Source organism: Stigmatopora argus, chromosome 23 (genome assembly GCF_051989625.1).
Source record: "Stigmatopora argus isolate UIUO_Sarg chromosome 23, RoL_Sarg_1.0, whole genome shotgun sequence".
In the NCBI taxonomy this organism is placed as follows: domain Eukaryota; kingdom Metazoa; phylum Chordata; class Actinopteri; order Syngnathiformes; family Syngnathidae; genus Stigmatopora; species Stigmatopora argus.
This window is the reverse complement of record NC_135409.1, coordinates 7,901,802-7,925,052: the sequence shown is the minus strand read 5'-3', so window position 1 is coordinate 7,925,052 and position 23,251 is coordinate 7,901,802. Positions and strand designations below refer to the sequence as shown.

Sequence of the window (23,251 nt, the reverse complement as noted above, 5' to 3'; positions counted from 1 at the left end):
CTTAGTGTTATTGTTTTTTGGTCATCTTTTGACCTAACTGGCGTCCAGTCAAATTTTTTTTTTTTAATGTTGGACTTAGTCTATTTTTTTTGACCCTCTTTTTCTCTCCCCAGAATTCCATCCAGTGCCAAGAAGAGAATTTTCATCAATGGATGGACACACCATGTCATCTTTATGCTGGACAATTTGTGAACTTCTCAATAACCCAATTTTGTGGAAAAATAAAACCCTTGAAATATACTCATGTATTTTTCTTCATAGAAATAGCAAAGGAATGCAAGCAACATGACGTTTTAGAATTTTTATTCAAAGAAATACATTTGCACACTTAGGATCACATTGATTGTTGTAGCTGGTGTTCACCTGTAGACAACATTAAAAGACTTAGGCAAAAAAAATAAGTTTTTTTAAATTATAAAAAAGTTAGTATATAAACACCAAAAATTAAAAGGAAAAAAAAGACCATTGAGGGTCTGGGGTCTTTTTTCTCCAAGTGTTTTAACAAAGACAAATGACACTCAAATCTCTTTTATTAAAATTTCTGATTGAAAAAAAAAAAGGAATCCTCCTCACCTTAGGGATCGGGACATCACCTATAAAATAAGAGGGGGGGTTAGTAAATTGCAACTTTAGTCAATAAAATAATGTGAGATTGGAATGTTTTGACTTGGATACTCTACAATATATTAACCTCAGAGCAGAGTTCAGAGATGATGCATCAGCTTCAAGTGGGCAACCTGGGAAGATCACCTGGTCCTCCAGGGTCTGGACATCACCATGGACCTGGTGCATGCAAAAAAATAGAGCAAAAGTTATCATATAAATAGACTGGATATTCAACAGATAGGTTTAGGTGTTTTTTTGTAATTAGTATTACCTTGATACCTTGGCCCAGTCTCCTCTCCCCTCAAGGGTGTGCATGGTTCTGGACACACGGGAATAGCTGCATCTTGATTGAACCAAGCTATTTGGGAAGTGCAAACAATTATTACAGGAAAGAGAAATCTTCAAGTAAATGATCAAGATAAAGAATGAAAATAAGTTAGTGAATGCTCGGTGCTAATTTCGCCTTTCCAGACTAAGCGATTCAATATACAGACTGATGTTAAAAGTTAGGCGAAAGTCGGCTTGACAATTTTTGCATAAATGATTTTTGTTTTAAAACAGAATTGCAAATTGGAAAAGGGCGTTTAGCAATCGCAGTGAAAACTATCATTACATTCAACACACCTTCACCTGGCAAACTGACCGTTGATATCTCGGCTTTGTTTGATAAAATGAAAAGTCTTCCCCCACGACTCAATAATGGAGAGAATACGGACAAAATACTTTTGAAGTCAAATGTCGTGAGGCTAATGCTAAGCTAGCTAGTGACATGCTAAGCTAGCTAGTGACATGCCAAGGAGCCCATACTTGAAATGTCGACGGTGTGTTCGACCTGGCAATAAACTAACAGATTTGTTGGCGTTTTGGCTCAATTGATTCCTAAAAAAATCTCCCGGTAGGGTGTTAAAAATGCACATAGGCCAGTAAATTGCTCTAGTCTAGGGCTTACCTCGTTTGGGTGCTAGTCGTTCGACCGACGGCATGCAAATGGCTGAGCCAAGGGGCGCGATGCTGCGCATGTGCATAATTTACGCACCTGCGTCACCAATGGGCGTAACCACGCCCATAGGAGGTGATTTGTCCTCCCGACTCAATGTCCATGTTTGGAAGATTACGTAGTATAGTCGCCATTTTTGTAGTCTTGATGCTGTAAAAGAGTGTGTTCTGTTTTTGTTTTTTTTTATATAAAAAGCCTTACTTTGCATGGTCATTTTAAAAAAATAAAAAGCCTTACTATACATGGTCATTTTTTTAAAGAAAAAAGCCTTACTATACATGGTCATTTTTTACAAATTAAAAAGCCTTACTATATACTATGTCGTATTTTAAGAAAAAAAGCCTTACTATACTATGTCGTTTTTTTTAAAGAAAAAAAGCCTTACTATATATACTATGTCGTTTTTTAGGAAAAAAAGCCTTACTATACTATGTCGCTTTTTAAAGAAAAAAAGCCTTACTATATCTTCCAACCTTCATTTATTTAAAACAAACAAACAAAAAAACTGCACTCATTAAAATGAGCTGAAATGTGTATATAAATAAAGATAAAATAGTACCACATTCCACACCCGCATGAATGGCAAATGGCGAGTGCTATTTCTTGCCAACTTGTAGTAAACATTTAAGACTGAAAGTACAAGTTAGATTCAATAACGGAATGTTTGGGAAATAATCTCAGGGGCAAAAAAAAAACACCCTTTTTTGAAATTGGATTTTGACACATTCACTATTACAGTGCGTTATTTTACCTCATCTATTCCTGCATGTGCAACCTCAAACTGCAAATTCTTCCATTAACACAGTAGTGCATTAAGTTTCAAGTATTTACAATAATTTCTGCTGTTATGTACAATGCTAGGCTGGTTGCGCCTTGGCAAATTCTGCGGTCATCACAGTCTTTTTTTTTTAAAGACGACAACGTCCTACGGCAATTTTTTTCCAAGGTGGTGAAGGAAGGACGGGAAGTCGGCGACAGCGTTGAAGAGTTAAAAAGGAGTCAATTGTCTCAGAGCTGGTGATGGCGGGTTTGCCGATCCCTCCACATGGCCTGGACTTCCCTCAGAAACAGGGGCGAGATGAACACAATGCTTCCTCCTGTCTGTAATGTGAAGAACGTGTTCAATCCCGAACGCTCTTTACCCCAAAAATGTCTGCATTTTGCTATTAAATTCCACTGACACGTTAGAAAAATACCATCTTGACATACAGTGGTACCTCGAGATACCAGCTAAATCGTTCCGGGACTGAGCTCGTGTGTCGATTTTCTCGCAACTCAAACGAACGTTTCCCATTGAAATGAACTAATTTTTTCGTTCCAAACCTCTGAAAAAACACCCAAAACAGGATATTGGACTGGAAAAACATTTTGATTTGTTCTAATTCGCCATCTATTAACAAAGTAACAAATAACTAGTGGTTTAATATGACTAAAACGATGAATTTTTCGGCGGGCTTTCCGTTCCTTACCATGACCACGAAGAAGTAGAACACAGACACCCAGCCCAACTTGCTCTCGATGAGGGACACCAGGTACTACGAAAAGGAGTGAACACATGAATATACAGTGGTACCTCCACATACAAGCAATTTGAGATACGAGTCAAATTTCGGGTAAATGTTTATCTTGAGATACCAGACAAATTTTGATATATGAGCAGAAAGATGCTGATCATAAGAACATCATGGCCACCGTCTCTCGCAACTCCCTCGTGTAATGTCTCTGGTCGCAACTCCATCTTTGTAATGTCTTTGCGAGCACTGGGCGGAGCGTTACATTTTTTCAGTGTTTTTTTTGCCTGTTAGTCAGTGCGGAATGGCGAGGCGATCGCTAATACGAGAGTTATATAGACTACTTCTCGTTGGCAAGTGGTCGTGCGTTATCCTATTGTGAGGACATTTGTACGCATCTTTTTGGGAATATTTTGAAGGGAATACAAAAGCAAACAATCCTCGATAGGTTGCATCTGAAAGTCAGGCTGGAGGCGGGGCAAATAAAGCCAACCCGGGAGAAGAAAGGCATCAAAATGCCAAACAAAATTAGAATTAAGTTTAGTGTAAGGTTCGATTAAACTAATTTTTGAGTGTGTCTGCATCGCAATCCAAGTTCATTTCAATTTGTTTATGTTATGTTACGAGGGTGTTGCCATGCAAAATACCCCCCTCCTCTCCCCCCTTCAAAATCCGTATAATTTTAGTACTATTAAACACATTTTAGTAATATTAAACCACTAGTTATTAGTTACTTTGTTAATAAATGGCAAATTAGAACAAATAAAAATGTTTTTCCAATCCAATATCTTGTTTTGGATGTTTTTTTCAGAGGGTTGGAATGAATGAATTTGTTTTTAGTTCATTTCAATGGGAAACGTTCGTTCGAGTGATGAGAAAATCGACATACGAGCTCAGTCTCGGAACGCATTAAGCTCGTATCTCGAGGTACCACTGTACTTCCGTGCTTTGGTTTAAAAATCAAGACCTACTTGTCCTCCAGCAGCGCCTATACTTCCGGTGCCGTCCACAATGCCGGTGACTGTGGCCAGAGCCTCCCGACTGCCCTGGATGGCGTCCTGTCGACCCAAGTCGGCAGATATGGCCGAGCTGATCATGTTGGACGGACCTCCGATAAAGAAGCCGGTGAGAGCCAGCAAGGCGGCGTTGCTGCTCTTGTCATCCGGCGAATCTGCAAAAAAGCAAAAGTGCTCGCTGCGGGTCGCCACTTTGGAACGGAAAGGCGCCCACTGCCACTACTTACGACTGTAGCCCACCAGAGAAGCCATGGCGAGTGCGAGACTTAACGCGATGACCGGCGATCGCTTTCCCAAGAAGTCGGTGACCAGGCCTTGTACAGTTCCACCTGGTCCAAAATGAAGAATTAGAGGGCGGGACTTTTTGCATGGCAACGCGCTCGTAACATAACATTAACAAATTTAAATGTCTATTGAATATTATTTGGAACCTTCTTGGTAGTATAATTTAACAGACCCATTACAATAATATGTCCTCCCTTTACCCCTCCCCCTAGTAAGACTTGACTTCTTACATATTTATATATTACTTATGTTTATTTACTGGGAAAACGCACTTTGTGGAGTAGCACCACCAATTTCATTATACACAGCTGTGTATGATGACAATAAAGGCTTTTGATTTGATTTGATTTGAAGACTCGCACTACCGAACACTGCCCCTTGTGGCCACTGGAATACACTGCAATTAAGACTTGCCTTTTTAACTAAAAAAAACACGAATAGAAGTATTATTTTAGATATAAAACTAAAACATATTATTCTGGGGATTTTTTGGGCTGAAAAAAAACAAGACATCTATGCTAACAAGCTGTACCTATTTTTCTGAACACAGTACAATGGTACCTCGAGATACGAGCTTAATTCGATCCGGGACTGAGCTCGTATGTCGATTTTCTCGTCACTCAAACGAACGTTTCCCATTGAAATGAACTAAAAACAAATTCATTCATTCCAACCCTTTGAAAAAACACCAAAAACAGGATATTGGATTGGAAAAAAATGCTTGATTTGTCTAATTCGCCGTCTATTAACAAAGTAACACATAACTAGTGGTTTAATATTACTAAAATGTGTTTAACACTGAAAAAAATGCACCGCTCCGCCCAGTGCTCGCAGAGACACTACAAAGAGGGAGTTGCGGGGAGAAAGACAGTGCCCATGATGTTATGATCAGCATCTGTCTGCTCGTATATCAAAATTTGTCTGGTATCTCAAGATAAATATTTTCCCGAAACTTGTATCTCAAATTGCTCGTAAGTCGGGGCACTCGTATGTCGAGCTACCACTCTATATTTCATGCATGATTTCCTCCTCCGTCATTACTAGACTTACCGACGATGCCGCCGACATCATACCACATGGATAGCCGATCCGCCTCTGCCTCCTTCCACCCGTAATTGTTGCTCAAGTAGAAAGGAAGCCAGAAAAAGAAGGAATAGTTCACCAGCTTCAGACAGGCGTACGCCAGCGAGTACTGAAAAAAACAAAAATAATAATTATTTAAAAAAAATACACTCACACACGTGAAAGGGTTAAATGTCAGTCAAAAAAAAAACGGTAGCTCACCGGCAGAACTCCGGGCAGGCAGAAAGCTTGTAAAAAGCCGACCGCTTTAGGCGTCTCTCGCCGAGTTTCTTCCCGACCTTCGACCTCCTCGTCGTTTATCAGAGGCCTGTGCGTGTCCGTGTCGAGCTCCGTCTGACATTCCGTGCTCAGACCTGACAAATTCGCCATCAGTCGCGGACGCCGGTGGCAAACAGGACGGAGGGCTTTCCCGTCCCTTACCGACTTCGTTGGGAGAAGTAAGCAGGCCAAAGAAGAGCACCACCCCACCCGCGAACTGCACCATGGACGTCACCAGGAAGGCATACTGGCAAGGGAGCGCAGCACGGTGGGCGGGCGGCTTTGAGCATGGAGACTTTGCGTCTTGATTTTCGAAGAAGACCTTCCTTACCTCGTAGCCATACTTTAGCACGCTGGAGGCTAAAAAGGCGCCCAGGATATTGCCCGTCGAGGCGCAGGCGCTCCACAAGCCGAACACGAAGCCGCTCCTGGACACAAACATTAGAGTGTTAGATTTGCACGCCACCTCTTAAAGTAAATACAGTGGTACCTTGACATACGAGTGGCCCGACATACGAGAAATTTGAGATACGAGTCAAATTTGGGGCAAATATTTATCTTGAGATACGAGAAAAATTTTGATATACGAGAAGACAGCGGACGCGAGATGCTGCTCATAAAAACATTATGGGCACTGTCGCTCTCCCCGCAACTCCCTCGTTTAATGTCTCTGGTCGCAACTCCCTCTTTGTAATGTCTCTGCGAGCATTGGGCGGAGCGTTGCATTTTTTCAGTGTTTTTTTTGCTGTTAGTCAGTGCGAATGGCGAATACTATATAGTAATTCTCGTTGGAATGCTGTTGTGCATCATAATCCAAGTTCATTTAAATTTATTTGTTATGTTACGAGCGTGTTGCCGTGCAAAAAGTCCCCCACCCCTCCCTGTCCGTCTCTCTCTCCCTCCCCCCTTCGAAATCCGTATAATTTTAGTACTATTAAACACATTTTAGTAATATTAAACCACTAGTTATTTGTTACTTGGTTAATAGATGGCGAATTAGAACAAATAAAAATGTTTTTCCAATCCAATATCCTGTTTTTTCAGAGGGTTGGAACGAATGAATTTGTTTTTAGTTCATTTCAATGGGAAACGTTCGTTTGAGTGACAAGAAAATCGACATACGAGCTCAGTCCAGGAACGAATTAAGCTCGTATCTCGAGGTACCACTGTACAGCGTCTTTACAGGCACCCCGGCGGCGTTTCAAGTGAAGAAAGGCAGGCACCCGGTTTTGCCGAACCAGTTGGCCATGACGGCGACCACGCAAGGCCAGACGGTGGACTGCAGCAGGCCATTCAGCACCCAAAGGCCGCAGTAGAGGTAGACGTTGTAGATGTGGAGCCATTCGGTCAACGTGCCGAAAAAGAAGCCCTGAAAAGATTATTTAAAAAAAATGGAGGCCTTTGTTACGGTTGTAAAAACAGGTAGAGGAAAGGAAATGGGCTATTTTAAAAGTTACTTTCAGTCAATATCGAGGGTTATTTGATTTTGTCTTCCCTTCAAAATATTCCCAAATTGATGCAGACACAAATGTCCTCACAATAGGATAACGCACGACCACTTGACAACGTCACAGTTGTCCGAGCTCTCTCCCCATCCTGCAGTCCGGTAATAAACCTATTTCCTATTAAATTGATCTCACGCTTTCTTAACCTGTTCCTGAAGTTGTATTTTCAGATCTATCAATAACCTTATATTGTTTTATATTATATTAAAGTATACCTATTAAATCAACCTATCACTAATAAAAGCAACAACTCTACGTGCAGAATAAAAGTATAAATGCTGGCTTACCACAGCAGCAGAACCACACAGGCCAAAGCAGAGCACATAGCGCAGGTTGACTCTATCGCCAATCACCCCGCTCAGATACAAACCCTGCGTGATGGAAGCATACGATTTTCATCCTTCATTTCCCAACTTTATAAACGTACCGTAAATCTGCATTACCACAGCATAAGAAAAGAGAAAAATGGAATCCAGGGCTCCCAAAAAGAGCATCGCCTCTTCTTCATTCTCAAACAGATGATTTTTTTCCCACGTCTGATGCAAAACAACAAAAGAGAAATAACAGTTTGTTTGTCATTTGCGACACATTTTGTTCTTTTCTTTTGGAGAGAAAAGACTTACCTCGCCAGGTGAGAACGCGGGAGCGCTGCCATTTTGGGGCGAAGGCGTCCACTGGGCGGAGATGCTCACTTTCACATTGCTAAACGTCTTCCTGGACGCATGCAGGAACACGTAGCTGGGACAGGGGGGAGAAAAAAAAATGGATATATTTTGAGCAAGATTCTATTTTAGATTTAAAAAAAAAAAAGATTTCATTTGAACGCCCCAAAACAGGAAACGGTCCAGGAAATGTATTTAAGCTTCGCCCTGACTCGCAAATAATAAACATTAACACGACAATGACCTTGAACAAAGAAAGGCGCAGCGGGTCTAAAATAAACAACGAAACATACATCTGCAATAAAAAGAAGAAGAAAAAAAATCAATTTTTCGGCACCAGAGTTAACAGCATGTTGACAATATCCACCTCTCGGACCTTTGACCCACACGAATACCTGACATCCATTCGCACATAGTTCCAAAAGTATGCACTTAAGCCACCCACCCAAAAAAAGCATGCGTAACCTGCTTGACAGCAAATGTGTCTGGCAGGTCCTAGGTAGAAAAGTGGATCTTTTATACATACTCACTCACTCACCAATAGAAATATCTGAATCATATTATATTTTGTCCATCAATACTTATTAAATAATTTCAAATTGTCTGTTAGCTTCCTTTCATTGCTTTTCCCCCTGGTTGCACTGCTTCCAGATGTGTGTTTTCATATTGAAGCATTTAACCAATCACATTTAAGCCATTATTTGTTGCCAGGGTCAGAAATCTTCTTCAAGGCCTTCACAATCAGTTCTGCAGGCTTTGCTGCATTAAACAAGCGTCGATAAGACTGTTGCTTTAACCAATCAGATTTCGAGTTGGCAACACCACAATGTATTGTCGCGGGCGTAGGGATACGTCATTGCCTTGTCGCAGGCGGAGGGATACGTCATCGCTTTCACCAACTATGATTAGCTACCAAACTGTATCTGGAGCTAGCTGCACAAGCAAATATATTGTTGTGTTGATTTAAAGCCATTTTCAAGACGGACTATGCCAGAAATACGACAGGACAGGCTCGACTTTCAGCATTAGCTTCAATGGCGATAGAAAAGAAGGAAGAAAGAAAGGAGGATGGATATTGTGAACAGTTAAAAATGATTTTTGGTGAGTAAAATATGGCTATATTCCTAAATAATATTTCAATTGTGGGCCCGGTTCTGATATCTGAAAAGCTCCAGTGTTTATATTTAAGCTCCAGTGTTTGTATTTAATCACTAAATGTTGCTAGGAAGTGGATTTTACCCCATTTTAGTGCAATTTTTGCCGTTTCGCCATTGACGTCCATCGCTGTCTTTTCCTCCCTGGCCCGGTTGTAATGTCTGAAAAGCTCCAGTATTTGTATTTAATCAATAAATGCTGCTAGGAAGTGGATTTTACCCCATTTTTGTGCATTGATTATATTGTATGTGTTGCAGCTGTAGCTGCAGTCACGGTTTTATAGCCATAAAATAGTTTTTGAGGGTTGGATTGATTCGTTGAAGGCGCTACGAGAAAATGCATGGACCGCCACTGCAGTCATTACCTAAAGAAGGTGAGGAGGAATGCAACCAGGTGATGATGGGTGTACTGTGACAAGAAGCCACAGCATGAGGGAGGCATCACAGGGAAGGAGAATATCAGGTTCGAGGAAGTAGGGATCTTCAGGTTCCAGGAAGTAGGGATCTTCAGGGTGCTAGGAAGGAGGAGCAAGGTGGTACAAACAAATAACAGACTTTGGGGGGGGGGAAAGGGGAGTCACTATTCAAACGCTGACATTATCTTCAACTTCAATGTGATGGTATATTCAGCGTTTCGCTATCTACCGGAAGTGGGAGCATTAAAATGCACGGTTGTACCTTGAACGCAACACCACAAATTCCCTGCTTTCTTGATACTTTTGAATCCGAATCTGAAGTTTCATTATTTTTAACCTTAAAAAAGATAAGTAATATTTGTTTTTTTTGTATTTACTTGTTTTTTTCTTTTCAAACAAATGTTACTACTATCTTTATTTAGCTCCAACTCGGACACTCGTGTCTTTGTGGGTGACTTTAAATATTGCCACAGATACAGTATCTCGATAGCGATTTTTTTCCTGGGAAAATGTATCCATAAATCGAGTAAAATGACTATTAGTTGCCGAATTAGCAGGAAAACAGCGAGTGTTCTTACCTCCCCGCTTGTCGTTTCCTAAGATAGCTCGTTGTTCACTTCGGCCACAAACATCTGTCATATGACGTCATTTCAAGAACACGCTTGGTTGGGGTGCTGCCGCCACCTTCCGGCTGGGAGTTAAATTACACCCAAATGCGCGAATTGTACTCTGTAATTAAAATTATACACATTAGTAACTTCAATCCTGCCAAAATGCAAACAAAAATATACAATTAGCAGCTTAACATGTTTTAAATCGTTGTTTTACTTTTTTAAACACGTGTTTGAAGGATTTTGATGAGGTGGCAGTTTTTGGTCTGATTATTAAAATAGTTGTATTTATCTGTCACTTCTATCTTTTTCATTTTTACTATTTGATCATGTAGCTTGTGATGTGGCTCAAATTTGAAAAATTTCTGGAGCTCAAGAAATTCAGCGGAGGAGGCTGGACCCTATCCCAATTTAGAGTGTTCCTCCAGCTAGCCCAGCATGTTCTGGGATATGGAAAAGAAACCAGAGTAACCGGGAAAAAACCCACGCAAGCCCGGCAGAACATGCTAACTTGGGTCTGAACCAACCTGGGACTGAACCCTCGATCTCAGAACTGTGAGGCTGACACGCTAACCACTCTTCCACAGGGCAGCCTAAATTGAAATAATATTTTTAATTGAAGAAAATGTTGATTACCCCCCAAATATATATATATATATATATATATATATATATATATATATATATATATATATATATATATATATATATATATATATATATATATATATATATATATATATATATATATATATATATATATATATATATATATATATATATATATATATATATATATATATATATATATATATATATATATATATATATATATATATATATATATATATATATATATATATATATAGATTCTGTTTATCTATGCTCTTCATTTGAACGATAGCTTGAAACATGAAGTCGACTCACGATTTACTTTTGTGGACCGCACCAAGTGACACGGTGGGCCGGCTGTGGCCCCGGGGCCGCCTTTTGACACCTGTCCACCGACTCCACCGGGACGTCAATGGCCCCGGATGAGTTCACTCGCCACGTCATCTGTCCGTCACCTCTGCGGCCACGGCCATCCACCTGTCAATCACCCCTCACGCCAGAGCGCGCGGGTGCACATGCGTGTTGCCCCTGCGTGTCATCCTGGCGGGCGGGCGGGGGGCGCGTGCATCACGACGTGCGCGCTCGCCACGCCGGCTAATTGCCGTCCGCCTGGCTTTCCTCCTCCCCTTCTTTTTCCTCCTCCTCCTCCTCCTCCTCCTCCTCCTCCTCCTCATCATCGCGAGCGTGGAAGCTGCGGCAGCGCTGCGTGGACGCGGCGAGCATGCTGGTGGGCCAACCAAGCGGGGGAATATCTTTTTGATTGCTATCTTTCATCCCTCGAATATTTTCGAATGTACTGACGTGTTTACGGGGGCATCATGTCCAACTCCAACAAGAGCAAGAAGGACAAAGAGATCCTCGCCGACTACGAGAGTCAAGTGAAAGGTAAGGCGGGAGGGAGGGAGTCTTGCGGCGTGGCGTGCGCGCGTACCACATCAGGTGCTGCATCGAGCGGGAGGTGCGTTCGGGGGGCGAGGCCGTCTGGGGTTGGGGGTCGTTGGGGTCAGCCGCCTTTGCCAAGAGGGTACGGAGGACCGAGGACGCTCACCGGCCTCCCTCCGTCCGTCGTTGGCCCTTCGGAAGAAGAAAAGACAACCGCTAGGACGCGTTCATAATGTCACCATTAGGACACTCGCCACCGCGGCCACCTCCCACTATTTCTCGTTAACATTCACTTGGATTTGAAGCATCCCTCGACGGACGTATGACGAACGGAGGCCGAGGGTCTTTTGTGCGCCGGCGTGCGTGAACGACCGCTCGCGCCGACCTCCGAACCCGAAGCTCTTGTAACTAGGTGCCTCTCAAGTCTGCCTCCCGGTCCTGCGTCCTGATTGGTAGAGAGCGGGAGGGTATGCGTGCACAGGTGCGCCGCCGTAGTGCTGAGAGGACAGCTTTCCCCCGAAGCGGCACGCTTGCGCCATTTCATCGTGGGGGGCAATGTCTCGCCGGGGAACATACAGAAAGCCGCCATCGAAATCTGTGTGACAAAACGTCGGACGGTTTGCGCTCGTAAGAGAGACACTAATTCTTCCAGTGTGTCGTCGTGGTAGTAATTGAATTTAAGGGGAGGAGTGGGGGGTCTGGAAAAGAGGGCATTCTACTAATAAGCGCAGGTTGTACACGTCCGTAGGTGACCTCTACTGGCGCCGGCGGCCAGATGGAGTACGCCCACCACGTTGGCGGCAATCACATCTCGCCTCCCGTGTCTTTTGTTCGCCCGCCATTAATCGGGGAAAGCGGATGCGGGCCAGCACGGTGCGGTCGGCGTTCCCGCGCTGGCATTGATTGACGACCGCTCCGTCGTTGGCCTATATTCCACACAAAAGGGTGACCTGAGGACCAATCCGTGGTCATCTCCATTCTCATTCGAACTCGTAGATGATTTAGGGCAGGGGCCGGGATCCTTTTTGAAAGAGAGAGCCATAAACAATTCCTATTTTCAAATGTTATTCCTTCAGAGCCATACTCCGAATTGAAAAGTCAAAATACATGAAAATGTGCACATTTTGGACTCATTTTACCACTTTTAAAGTACAAAAAGTCTCCAAATTCTTTTGACAACAATATGCTGTTGCTAATCACTGAATATCAATGAGTTCAATGAGTATCAATGAGAGAATAGATGCAGAAGACTCATGAAAACAAATCAATCAATGCCACAGTGCCGACGTGACGTTCTTATTGGTGTGTTCGGGACTCGGCTCTCTCGCCACCGGTTTCCATATTTTAGCTCAGAGCCATATGCACCCATCAAAAGAGCCACATGTGGCTCCCGAGCCATAGGTTCCCTAACCCTGATTTAGGATGACGTGATTTTGGGGGATTCAAAGCGCCAAGTTCAGACGAGTAGGCCGCCACGCTGCCTCCCTAAATTAAGAATTGGGATGAAGTCTGGCTGGATCTTGGCCCTTGGACCGCATTGCCATGGCAACCCCACCCCCCCACGAACAACGAAAACCTTCCCGACACTTTCATTTCCAAAGTTTTCATGTCATCAATTTAATAAACGACTCAACCGATACTGGAATTTTTCTAGATACCAACCATCGTTCCCTTTTTTTTTCTTATGTTGGCAAGCGAGCAAAAACACGCGTCTTGCGAATTGACCTTCATAAAATATTGACCAAGTTTCCCCAAAAAAGAAACCCATAAAAGATTAAAGAAAAAAAAAAACTACAAGCTCTCAGAGGCTGCAAAACGGTCACGTTTGAGAAGCAAAGCGCAAATGGCGCAAGTAGAAAAGGAAAATGATCAAATCATAACTCGGCGGATTGACTATGGCTTTTCAGATCCATATAATATTCAATAGCGCGCCTAAAACCGGAAGCCATTAACCGAGGTAAGGCAGCTAAAAGTCATTTCAAATCCCGTTCCTGAGAAGTGACAGGCCGCCCTTCCTGGCTGTCATTGTCTAAGCGCCGTAACGCGGGAGCTCGGGATCGCATTCCCTCGCCGTCACGTGCTTCACACACCGAGCGGTTGCCTAGACAACAGGTATCGGGGAAGAGAGGCTCCCTGAGGATTTTTGCTCGGTGTGTTTGGATGCGAACGTGTGAAGGAGGGATGGAGGGAGGAAGCTTGATTATGTATTCGCTCCTCACTTCTTTTTTTTTTTCTCCCTCCGCCGTATTTCTAATGCATACCTGTCAACCTCTGCCGATAACTGCCCTTATAAATGATTATGATTCCCCTTACAAACCCCCCAAAAACCTTACAAACACCGTACGACTCGTCGTACGGTGTTTGTAAGGTTTTGGGGGGGGTTTGTAAGGGGAATCATAATCATTTATAAGGGCAGTTATCGGCAGAGGTTGACAGGTATGCTAATGAGATCCGCTCCAAGGTGACTCCCGAGACGGACGCCGGCAGGATTAGCTCGTTCGCCGACCACGATCGACTCGCCGTTTAGCGCAAGCGGGACGTCTATGGCCGTCAGTGGCAGCCAATGAGCGCCAGCGATGGTCGCTCTGACAACAGAACGTCCGAGGCGCTCCTCAGATGGTCATTTTGAAAATATGTGTGAGGTTGCTAAAAGAAAAAAAAAAGTGCTAATAAATGAAAAAAAATGCGTTTGCGCTCAAGCGGCGAGCGCGAGGAAATCCTTGGCGGTACACGGTCGATTGGTCGCCGGTCTTTTGGTCGCCCGGAAGGTAAGTGATAATTACCATTGAAATCATTGCTCAAATTCCCTAAATACAAACTGCGAATGACTAATTAGTCATACTTAATGCCCTAGTAATTATTAGGCTAAAGAAAAGCTCCAAATTTCCCCGACTTTTATTGTTTTTTGTTGGAGAACTTTAAGACCCTGACGGACGTTGCTTCTTAAAGGGACAGCGCATGTACATCCAAACTCTTCTACACTCACACGTCGGCTCAGTGAAACTGCTCATGGCCATTGTTGCTAGCTGTTGTTAGCGACACAGTGGCGAAAGAAGGCCCAAAAGATTTGTTGTCCGTCAGATGTGCGAGCCCAGCTGGTGGAGCAGCAGCGTTGTCTGGAGCAGCAGACGGAGATGCGCGTCCAGCTCCTCCAGGACCTGCAGGACTTCTTCCGCAAGAAGGCCGAGATCGAGACCGAGTACTCCAGGAACCTGGAGAAGCTGGCCGAGCGCTTCATGGCCAAGACGCGCAGCACCAAAGACCACCAGCAGTACAAGTGAGAAAGCCCAGCCCGCCACGCGAGTGCTTCTCGCCATGGGATCCGGCGCCCCACGCCCCTGCTTTTGTCCTTTTCTTCTAGAAAGGACCAGAACCTGCTGTCGCCCGTCAACTGCTGGTACCTGCTGCTCAACCAGGTGAGCCTGAGACGCCGGCGGTTGACGTTTGACTCGTGGAGTGGCGTGGCGAGCCACTTTGACTCTATGTGGCGTGGCCTGGCTGAACTTTTTTCAGGTGAGGAGGGAGAGCAAGGACCACGCCACTCTCAGCGACCTCTACTTGAACAACGTCATCAGCCGCCTCACGCACATCAGCGACGACTCGGCCCGCCTCCTCAAGAGGGTCAGGCCGCCCTTCGCCGTCCAGCCCATCATCTTCGTTCTGGACTGACGTGATTGGTCAATGGACCGGCGCAAAATTCCTAACCCTTTGCCGCTCCTTCCTTCAGAGTAAGGAGATTGTCTTTCAGCTTCAAGAGGATCTCATGAAGCTCCTCAACGAGCTCTACACCGTGAGTGGCGGGCGGGCGGGCGGCCAATTTGGCGTGCGAGAGCATTCGCCGCTAAGCTAAGGGCCACTTCCTCCGCCAGGTGATGAAGAGCTATCACATGTACCACGTGGAGACCATCAACGCCGAGACCAAACTGCGCGAGGCCGAGCGCCTGGAAGGCCGGGCCAAGGGCGGCTCGGGCGGCGCGGCGGAACCCGTCTTCGGTCTGCGCATCGAGGAACGCCACCAGAGAAGAAACGCCGCTCGCAAGATGGAAAAAATGCGCGAGAAGGTGCCGATGGACGCCGGTCGCCGTGGCTCCTCCGTCAAACAATTCTGATTTTTTGCCCTTGTCGGCCTCGTCGGGGCGGCTTCAGAGGAAGGCCAAGTATTCGGAGAACAAAGTCAAGACGCTGAAAGCCCGGAACGAGTACCTGCTGACCCTGGAGGCCACCAACGCCTCGGTCTTCAAGTACTACATCCACGACCTGCCCGACATCATCGACGTGAGTTGACGGCCTCCGGCCGAGCCGCACCCCTTTTTTTGACGGGCGCCCGCCGTCAGTGTTGTGACTTAGGGTACCACGCCAGTCTGAGCCGGGCTCTCAGGACGTACCTGTCGGCCGAACTCAGCCTGGAGGCGTCCAGGCGCGCCGGCCTGGAGGTCCTGGAAGGCGCCGTGGAGGGTCTGGACCCCGCTCGCGACCGCCAGCGTCTCTTGGGTCTCTACCCGGCGGCCTTCTGCCCCCCGGCCCGCTTCAGCTTCCAGGCTCACATGGGCGACGCGGTGGGTTTCCGGCCCGCCGCCGCCGCCCCTTTCGGTCGGACCCCCGGCCTGACGTTGGCGTCGGCGCGTCGACAGGTGAGCCAGATCGCTTCCCAGCCTCAGGTGCAGGCGGAACTGGCGCTTCGCCTCACGCAGCTGCAGACGCGCTTGGCGTCGCTCAAAATTGAGAACGAAGAGGTCAGCGCGCCGCTTGCTTTGGCCTCTTTTGCCGGTTTCGCCGCTTTTGCCGGTTTCGCCGTTTCCGCCACCTCGCCGCCTATCCCGGTTCGGTCCGCAGGTGAAGAAGACGTGGGGGGCCACCCTGACCACGCTGCAAGACATGACGGTCCTGGACGACTACGACGTTTCGCAAAGCTTCGCCCACAGCCCGTCGTCCGAGTCGGTCAAGTCCAGCGTGTCGGACGGCTACCTGAACAAACCCAGTCTGGCCAAGAGACGAGCCAACCAGCAAGAGACGGAACTTTTTTACTTCACCGTGAGACGCCGGCGTTCGCCCGGGCCGGAGGAGGAGGACGAAAAGGTGGGACTGACTCCACGGCCTTTTTTGTCTGGTAGAAATTCCGCGAGTACCTGGAGGGAAGCAACCTGGTCTCCAAGCTCCAAGCCAAACACGACATCCTGAAGAAAGCCATAGCGGAAGGTCTTTGTTCAGGTCTTTGTCTCCAATGTTAAGAAGGAGGACTCACTTTGCCGTCTTTTCCTTTCTCGCCGCCGGCAGGCTACAAAGCGGAGCTCCTCACCACCAGGCAAGACGTTCACTTGTACCGCTCCTTTAATCGCGCTCCGTCACGGGGCGGACGCCGTTCTAACGCAAAACTTTTGTCTTGCAGCCGCGGACGCAAGAACTCGCACAGCAAGCACCAGGTAGCGTTGACCGTAAAAGCCGAACCGTCGGGATCGGCGCGGCGGCTAACGGCCGCCGACCGTGTGAACAGGATTCTGGCAAAGCCATACCTCTGCTGGTAGAGAGCTGCATCCGGTACATCAACTTGCACGGTACGGTCTAAAGATGGAAACCATCTTACATATTTACATGAGTATAAATGTGTTCATGAATATGTGCCGTCCCTTATCAAATAAAGTCAATCAATCAATCAAATCAAAGGTGTACAGCCCCCACCTACTAAAACGGCTCACGGTGGGGCGGAGCGAGAGACTCGCAGAGGTTCGAGTCCTAAGCCGAGGTTTTGTCAGGCGTAATCGCTGGAAAGTCTGCAGGTGGCGCCGTGGAACAATGGCTCTAGCGACTGCGCTTACTCCACAGGTCTTCAGCATCAAGGCATATTCCGGGTGTCGGGCTCTCAGGTGGAGGTCAACGACATCAAAAACACCTTCGAGAGAGGTGAGAGTCCGCCAAGCGAGCGAGCGAGGGCGCTAACGGGGCGCTAACGGGGCCGTCTGGCGCCCAGGGAACGACCCGCTGATCGACGAGGAGAGCAACCACGACATCAATTCGGTGGCCGGCGTCCTGAAGCTGTACTTCCGCGGACTGGAGAACCCGCTCTTTCCCAGCGACAGGTTCAACGACCTCATCGCCTGCGTCCGTGAGTGCGCGCCAGAGTGGCGGCGAGGCCCCAAGCGGAAATGGAGCGCCCGGCAATCATGCAATATGGCGCCTTGTTTTGCCGCACAGGGATGGAGAACCTCTACGAGCGAGCGCAGTGCGTCCAAAAGATTCTCCTGGGCGTTCCCAGGGCCACGCTGGTGGTCATGCGCTACCTCTTCGCTTTCCTCAATCAGTGAGTGGCACTCCGCCGTCTCTCGCCGCCATCGCTCGCCGCCGCAACCCCAACCTGGCGCTTCCCGTCCCCCCCCAGCCTGTCCAAGTACAGCGACGAGAACATGATGGACGCGGGCAACCTGGCCATCGTGTTCGGCCCCACCCTGCTGCCGACGCCCGAGGCCCTGGACCAGGTGGCTTGTCAGGCGCACGTCAACGAAGTGATCAAGACGGTCATCCTGCACCACGAGCGCATCTTCCCGGACGCCAAGGAGCTGCCCGGGCCGCTCTACGAGACGTGCATGACCGGAGAGCAGTACTGGTGAGAGACGGCGAGGCCGGTCCGGGTAGGAACGGCGCCCGGTGCCCGTGTCATTCCTACCGCTCCGCCCCCCCCACGCAGCGAGAGTCCGTTCAGCGAGCCCGGAGCCCTGGAGGAGACGGAGCCTGACGCCGGCACCGAGACGCAGACCAGCGACGAGGGTAGGCGGCCGCCCGACACCCCTCGTGTCCGGAGGAAAAGGGAGTGGAAAAAAAATGTCCTCTCTCTGGCAGAGGGCGAGGCGGCGGAGGCGGTGGCCAAGTTCGACTACGTGGGCCGGTCGGCTCGCGAGCTCTCCTTCAAAAAGGGCGCCGTGCTGCTGCTCTACCGGCGGGCCTCGCACGATTGGTGGGAGGGGCGGCACGACGGCAATCGGGGCTTGGTGCCGCATCAGTACGTGGCGCTCCGTGACAGGCGAGTGTCGAGAAAACGCCGAACCGAGGTCACCTTAGCTCGCCCCCGATCGCTACTCCAGATAAGCACCCCCCCCCCACACACACGTGCGCCCACAGATGGCTCCGGTCTGCTCTGCGGTTACCACGGCAACCGGCATTTCGCCACAAGAAACGTTCAATCGCTCTCGGGAAGATACCGCTTTGTCCACCACGGCTCCACTCGGGGCGGGCAGCTTTCGAATGGAGCGCCCTCTCTTCGATGACGTCGTCGACCGTAGCTTCCGGCTGACGGCGTTTTGTGCGTTTAGGGGCGACGCGGCGTCCGACACGTCGAGTCAGAAAGCCGACAGCGACGGCGGTGGGAGCAGCAGCACCGAGGACAAGAGGTCCGTCCGAGACCTGCGCTCGCCCACCGACGTCCGGCCGCCCGAGGCGTACCACAGGTCACCTTCGCAGCCTCGCCGTTTTGTTTTGGGTCATCCCGACGATTGGCGCCCGGTCGTTGACGATTTCCCCGACCCCCTTTGCAACAGCCACAGGAGGAAGAGGACCGACGGTCTCTTTCGCCGCCCCCTGGGCCGCTCCGGCGACTGCCACGGCAACGGGGCGGCGATGGAGCGCGGCTCCCCGCCGGTGACGGGTCACTTCAGCCCCAGGGAGCTGCTGCTGGGGCGGAGCCAGGGCCCCACGCCGCCCCTGGACAGCCCGGAACACCGGCGGCGCTCGGCCGCCGTCAACGTGAGCGTCGCCCGTCGCGATTCGCTGAGGAGGTCCGAGGAGGCGCCGCTTCGACGCTCCGGCTTCGACTCCCATTGGGTTCGGGGCGCGGATCCCTGCGCGCTGGCTCAGGTAGGCGCCGTGCTAGAGCGCCGTGCTAGAGCGCCGTGCTAGAGCGCCGCCGTGCTAGAGCGCCGTGCTAGAGCGCTGTGCTAGAGCGCCGCCGTGCTAGAGCGCCGTGCTAGAGCGCCGTGCTAGAGCGCCGTGCTAGAGCGCCGTGCTAGAGCGCCGTGCTAGAGCGCCGTGCTAGAGCGCCCCCATGATGGGTTTTCCGACACCACCCACAGGATATCGAGGAAACGGTGAGCGCGGCCCTGGGGGACCTCCGCCACTGCGAGCGGCAGCTTCGCCGGCCGGCTCCGGACGTGGTCCTGGACACGTTGGAGCAGGTGAAGAACGGGCCCCCGGCCCCCTGTTCCTCCGAGTCGCCCAGCCCCCACAGCACTCCCAGCACGCCGGGCACCCCGAGCCCCCTGAGCCCCGTCAGCCCCCTGCCGGGACCGCCGGGTCCCCCGCTCCGGGCGTCCGACTCTTCGCCGGAGGCCACGGGCTGCTTCAAGCCGGCGGCGACGGGGGCCCGGGTCCCGTCGAGGCCCCCCGCCCTGAGGCCCAAACCGGCCGTGCCGGCCAAGAGCAGCACCCCGCCTCTGGCCCCGCCTCTTGACAAAACGTGCACCATGTGAGCCCACGCACGACGACAGGGTACCGCTAAGACCTTTTAAGGGTAGGGACTATATGAGGGTTTGAAATGTGTCTCCACATCCAATATAAGAGAATATGAATAATGATAATAATAATAATAATAATAATCGTAGAGAATGCCATTTGTGTAGAAATGAGCCCAAATGTGAATGCTGAAGAGCTGTTGATGAACTGAAACGATCATGACAAGGGTAGATTAACTTGAGGTGAGTTGAGTCACTTCAACAACAACAACAACAACAACAACAAAACAAGCCCCAATTCTTTTGCGACCCCTAAAAATTGGGAGGAGAGGAAAGTGATTGAAAATGCCTCTTTTTGAGTAAGCTAAACAGTCGGAAAGCGAAATATGGAAAGTCGCCTTGGATTTTCTCGGCCACTTTTTGGAATTATTGCCAAAACATCACGACGTCTTCAGCATCGGCCACATCCTAATAACGATTTCCGTGTTGTCCGGTTGTCGTTTTCACTACTTGTTGTACAGAAGCTTTTCCCAGCGATGAGACGATGCCAATAGTTCTAGTCCAGTGAATGTGTGGCCGTACGGGGGGGCCGTTATGCCATTTGTCCTATTTGATATTTCCCATTTATTTGGGAATTGTTTATTTTTGGTTGTTTTTTTGAACCGAGTTCAGCTGCTAAAAGCCACTGACGGCAGGAGCCAACACAAACATCTGGCTATTTACTTCACGAACCAACGTCTTTAGCGACCGTTCGTCTATTGAATGTTACGTAGGAACTTTAAGAGCCTTCTTCTTTAAGGGTGCGGGGGGTGGGGGGGTCGATTCGTACAGGGTGCCATGCTTGGATGGAACTTTTTGGGGGTGTCTACTGCTTGCCTTGGGTTAGTCCAACACTTTAGATTTTTGCCACTTGCCTGGAGTGTCCCAACAAATTGGATCACGGGCATGCCTCTTTCTCTGTATGTGTATGTGTGTGTATGTGTGTGTGTGTGTGTGTGTGTGTCAATTAGTTTACCTGCTCGCTACACTAAAGGTTCTCAAACTAGGGTTCCGAGACCTCTGGGGGTCCATCAGGACCATTGGCAAAAAAAACAAAAACGTGATAAGAATTCACGGAATGTGACAGAAGGTCCAACTAGCTGGCAAATTACCTTCAGCAAATTGTAACGAGTCCATTGGGTGCATTTCCTCACCAGGAGTCGGCGTCCTTTTCTTCCTCGTTTAGGTTCCAGCGCCACCTAAGGGAGGGAGAGGGGAAAAAAAAAGTTGAAGGAGCCATTTTTTGGAGGGATGGCCTTATCTCCCCGGGCCCCCCGGTGCTTTGAGAACCCCTGCACTAAAGTCACAAGTTAACCTTAAAAAACTCACAGGATGTAAACAGGGTGGGGCTCCGAGGGGGGGGCCCCCCACACAGAACACTTGAACAGCAGCACAGCGAATGTCAGAGTGCGAATGTGAAAGTGCCTTTTGGATCAAAGTTGGCTTTCTTTTGGGGCTCCGCCCCATCCACACTGCACTCCCAATGAAAGAAATCCTTCAAAGCTCCGCTCCATTTAGCACGCCATCAACCCACCGTGACCTTTTTTTTTTTGCACCCGGCGTAGGATAGGCTATGTACTCGGCATGTAGCATCATTCCATTGGTGCGTCTGCGGGGTGGGGGTGGGGGGGTATTCGGGTAAGGGTTAGGGGGTTTGGTATGCCGGCTTTTGAGTTTTATTGGGTTCTTCTTTGAATGTGAAAAGAGGAACAATTGTTCTTGTGTCGGTGTTGAAGTGTTTGAAACTGGAGCTTCCGTCGCCGGAGCTCATATAGCCAAATGGAATCTTAATGTCTCGTATTTATATTCCAAAATAAATGACAACTCAAGTCGACAACCTTCTGACTCTGCTTTTTGCACTTCATCTCCTCCTGCAGCGCCAAATCACGCACTTCGAGGCGCAGATTGTTTCCGTGAAACGTCACAAATCGAGAAAATAAAATGACGCCGTTGATTATATAGCATACCTGTCAACCTCTGCCGATAACTGCCCTTATAAATGATTATGATTCCCCTTACAAACCCCCCAAAAACCTTACAAACACCGTACATCGTACGGTGTTTGTAAGGTTTTTGGGGGGTTTGTAAGGGGAATCATAATCATTTATAAGGGCAGTTATCGTACGGTGTTTGTAAGGTTTTTGGGGGGGGTTTGTAAGGGGAATCATAATCATTTATAAGGGCAGTTATCGGCAGAGGTTGACAGGTATGATATAGGTCAAATGGTTTGGGAGCTATTGAAGAAATTAGGTGCTAATAACAGTAATAAATGAATGATTAATAAATGGTGTGTGTTGTTGAAAAAGTAAAAAGTGTTCGATAAACAGAAGGTAATCACCTATCTTTTCTGTACATTTTTTCTTCTTCCAGTTGCTAAACTGACACCACTTTGCTTTAGGTAAGATAGGAGTTATCGCTTATTGATTCCGATTCCTGGTGAAAATAAAAGTAGGAATGTACCTTTATATTTTCACATGTTATTTCTCTTCATTTTTAAATGGAAAATTCCTTCGATTACATCAGTGCGGTTTAAAAAAAGAAGAAAACAACCGCAATCATGGGTGCCATAATGGTGTTTGGAATGTTGAGGGAAGGTGCATCACAAACACTCCAATCTTTCTCCCAGTGCAACGGATTCCATCTGATATCAAACTGCATTGAGTGGCGACCTCCAGTTCTAAGAATTTCTCCCGCGGTCTGCGGGCCGGCATAAGGCGCCCATTGTGGCCCTTTGGCGGCGCTGATACTCAACGCTGTTGCCATTTTCCACGCTTAACACGGCGTGCTAACTGGGAAAATGTCAGCGTGAGGTTGCGTCGACCTCTCGACAGCCAAGTCTTTCTTTTCGAGACTTTTAGAGAGGGTTGGGGTCCATTTTTGGGGAGCAACGTGGACGCCTCCATCCTCCCTATCCAGTCTGATATCTTCCATCCACCGGAGCCGGCCGTCGTTGCCATAGCAACGGGACGGCCTTGCGAACCGCACTCGCTTTTAAAGTCAGATGGGGAAGCGGCTGACAGACACACACCGGACAGGAGGTGAAAATGCTGGTTTGGCGCGGAGAAGAAGAGCACGCTTGCCAATTTGTCGCATCCTAGATTTGCCCACGGAAGCCCGGAGTCCATCCACGCGGTTCTAGTCGTGGAATTTGCTCGTCTACAAAAAAGAAGTGACTTTTC

The 23,251-nt window shown here is 48.1% G+C and overlaps 3 protein-coding genes and 1 long non-coding RNA gene across 9 annotated transcripts in view; 2 read left to right on the top strand and 2 right to left on the bottom strand.

Moving 5' to 3' along the window:
* The window catches only part of LOC144069175 (uncharacterized), a 34,231-nt gene extending 33,991 nt beyond the window's left edge, over positions 1–240 (top strand). For all 4 annotated transcript variants that reach the window (XM_077594349.1, XM_077594348.1, XM_077594345.1 and 1 more), the window contains one exon: positions 114–240. The gene's annotated coding sequence lies outside the window, so the exon portion shown is untranslated. The remainder of the gene's footprint in view (positions 1–113) is intronic.
* Positions 241–2,065: 1,825 nt separating this feature from the next.
* On the bottom strand, positions 2,066–10,222 carry slc37a3 (solute carrier family 37 member 3). 3 transcript variants are annotated; one of them, XM_077594344.1, is made up of 14 exons: positions 10,072–10,222; positions 9,443–9,592; positions 7,885–7,999; positions 7,705–7,797; positions 7,549–7,632; positions 6,980–7,125; positions 6,088–6,184; positions 5,919–6,003; positions 5,700–5,851; positions 5,466–5,607; positions 4,358–4,459; positions 4,086–4,285; positions 3,073–3,138; positions 2,066–2,704 (listed from the first exon to the last, which is right to left on the bottom strand). In XM_077594344.1, exons 2-14 carry the CDS (start codon positions 9,517–9,519, stop codon positions 2,612–2,614), a joined length of 1,452 nt encoding a protein of 483 aa, XP_077450470.1. In that variant the 5' UTR covers positions 9,520–9,592; positions 10,072–10,222; the 3' UTR covers positions 2,066–2,611. The 3 variants fall into 3 exon arrangements, with proteins under 3 accessions (XP_077450470.1, XP_077450468.1, XP_077450469.1); XM_077594342.1 differs by lacking the exon at positions 10,072–10,222 and adding an exon at positions 9,756–10,047; XM_077594343.1 differs by lacking the exons at positions 3,073–3,138; positions 10,072–10,222 and adding an exon at positions 9,756–10,048.
* A 996-nt stretch (positions 10,223–11,218) lies between these two features.
* On the top strand, positions 11,219–21,008 carry LOC144069171 (SLIT-ROBO Rho GTPase-activating protein 1-like). The gene is made up of 23 exons (XM_077594334.1): positions 11,219–11,601; positions 14,680–14,875; positions 14,960–15,014; positions 15,112–15,219; positions 15,326–15,388; positions 15,468–15,659; positions 15,745–15,873; positions 15,933–16,154; positions 16,230–16,331; positions 16,432–16,629; positions 16,710–16,794; positions 16,873–16,900; positions 16,985–17,018; positions 17,090–17,150; positions 17,419–17,496; positions 17,564–17,698; positions 17,788–17,893; positions 17,972–18,196; positions 18,278–18,357; positions 18,430–18,610; positions 18,900–19,034; positions 19,125–19,440; positions 19,656–21,008. Exons 1-23 carry the CDS (start codon positions 11,535–11,537, stop codon positions 20,049–20,051), a joined length of 3,192 nt encoding a protein of 1,063 aa, XP_077450460.1. The 5' UTR covers positions 11,219–11,534; the 3' UTR covers positions 20,052–21,008.
* On the bottom strand, positions 11,369–21,260 carry LOC144069177 (uncharacterized). The gene is made up of 2 exons (XR_013298401.1): positions 21,185–21,260; positions 11,369–11,790 (listed from the first exon to the last, which is right to left on the bottom strand). It is a non-coding gene; the product is annotated as an uncharacterized LOC144069177 (long non-coding RNA).
* Positions 21,261–23,251: the final 1,991 nt, after the last annotated feature.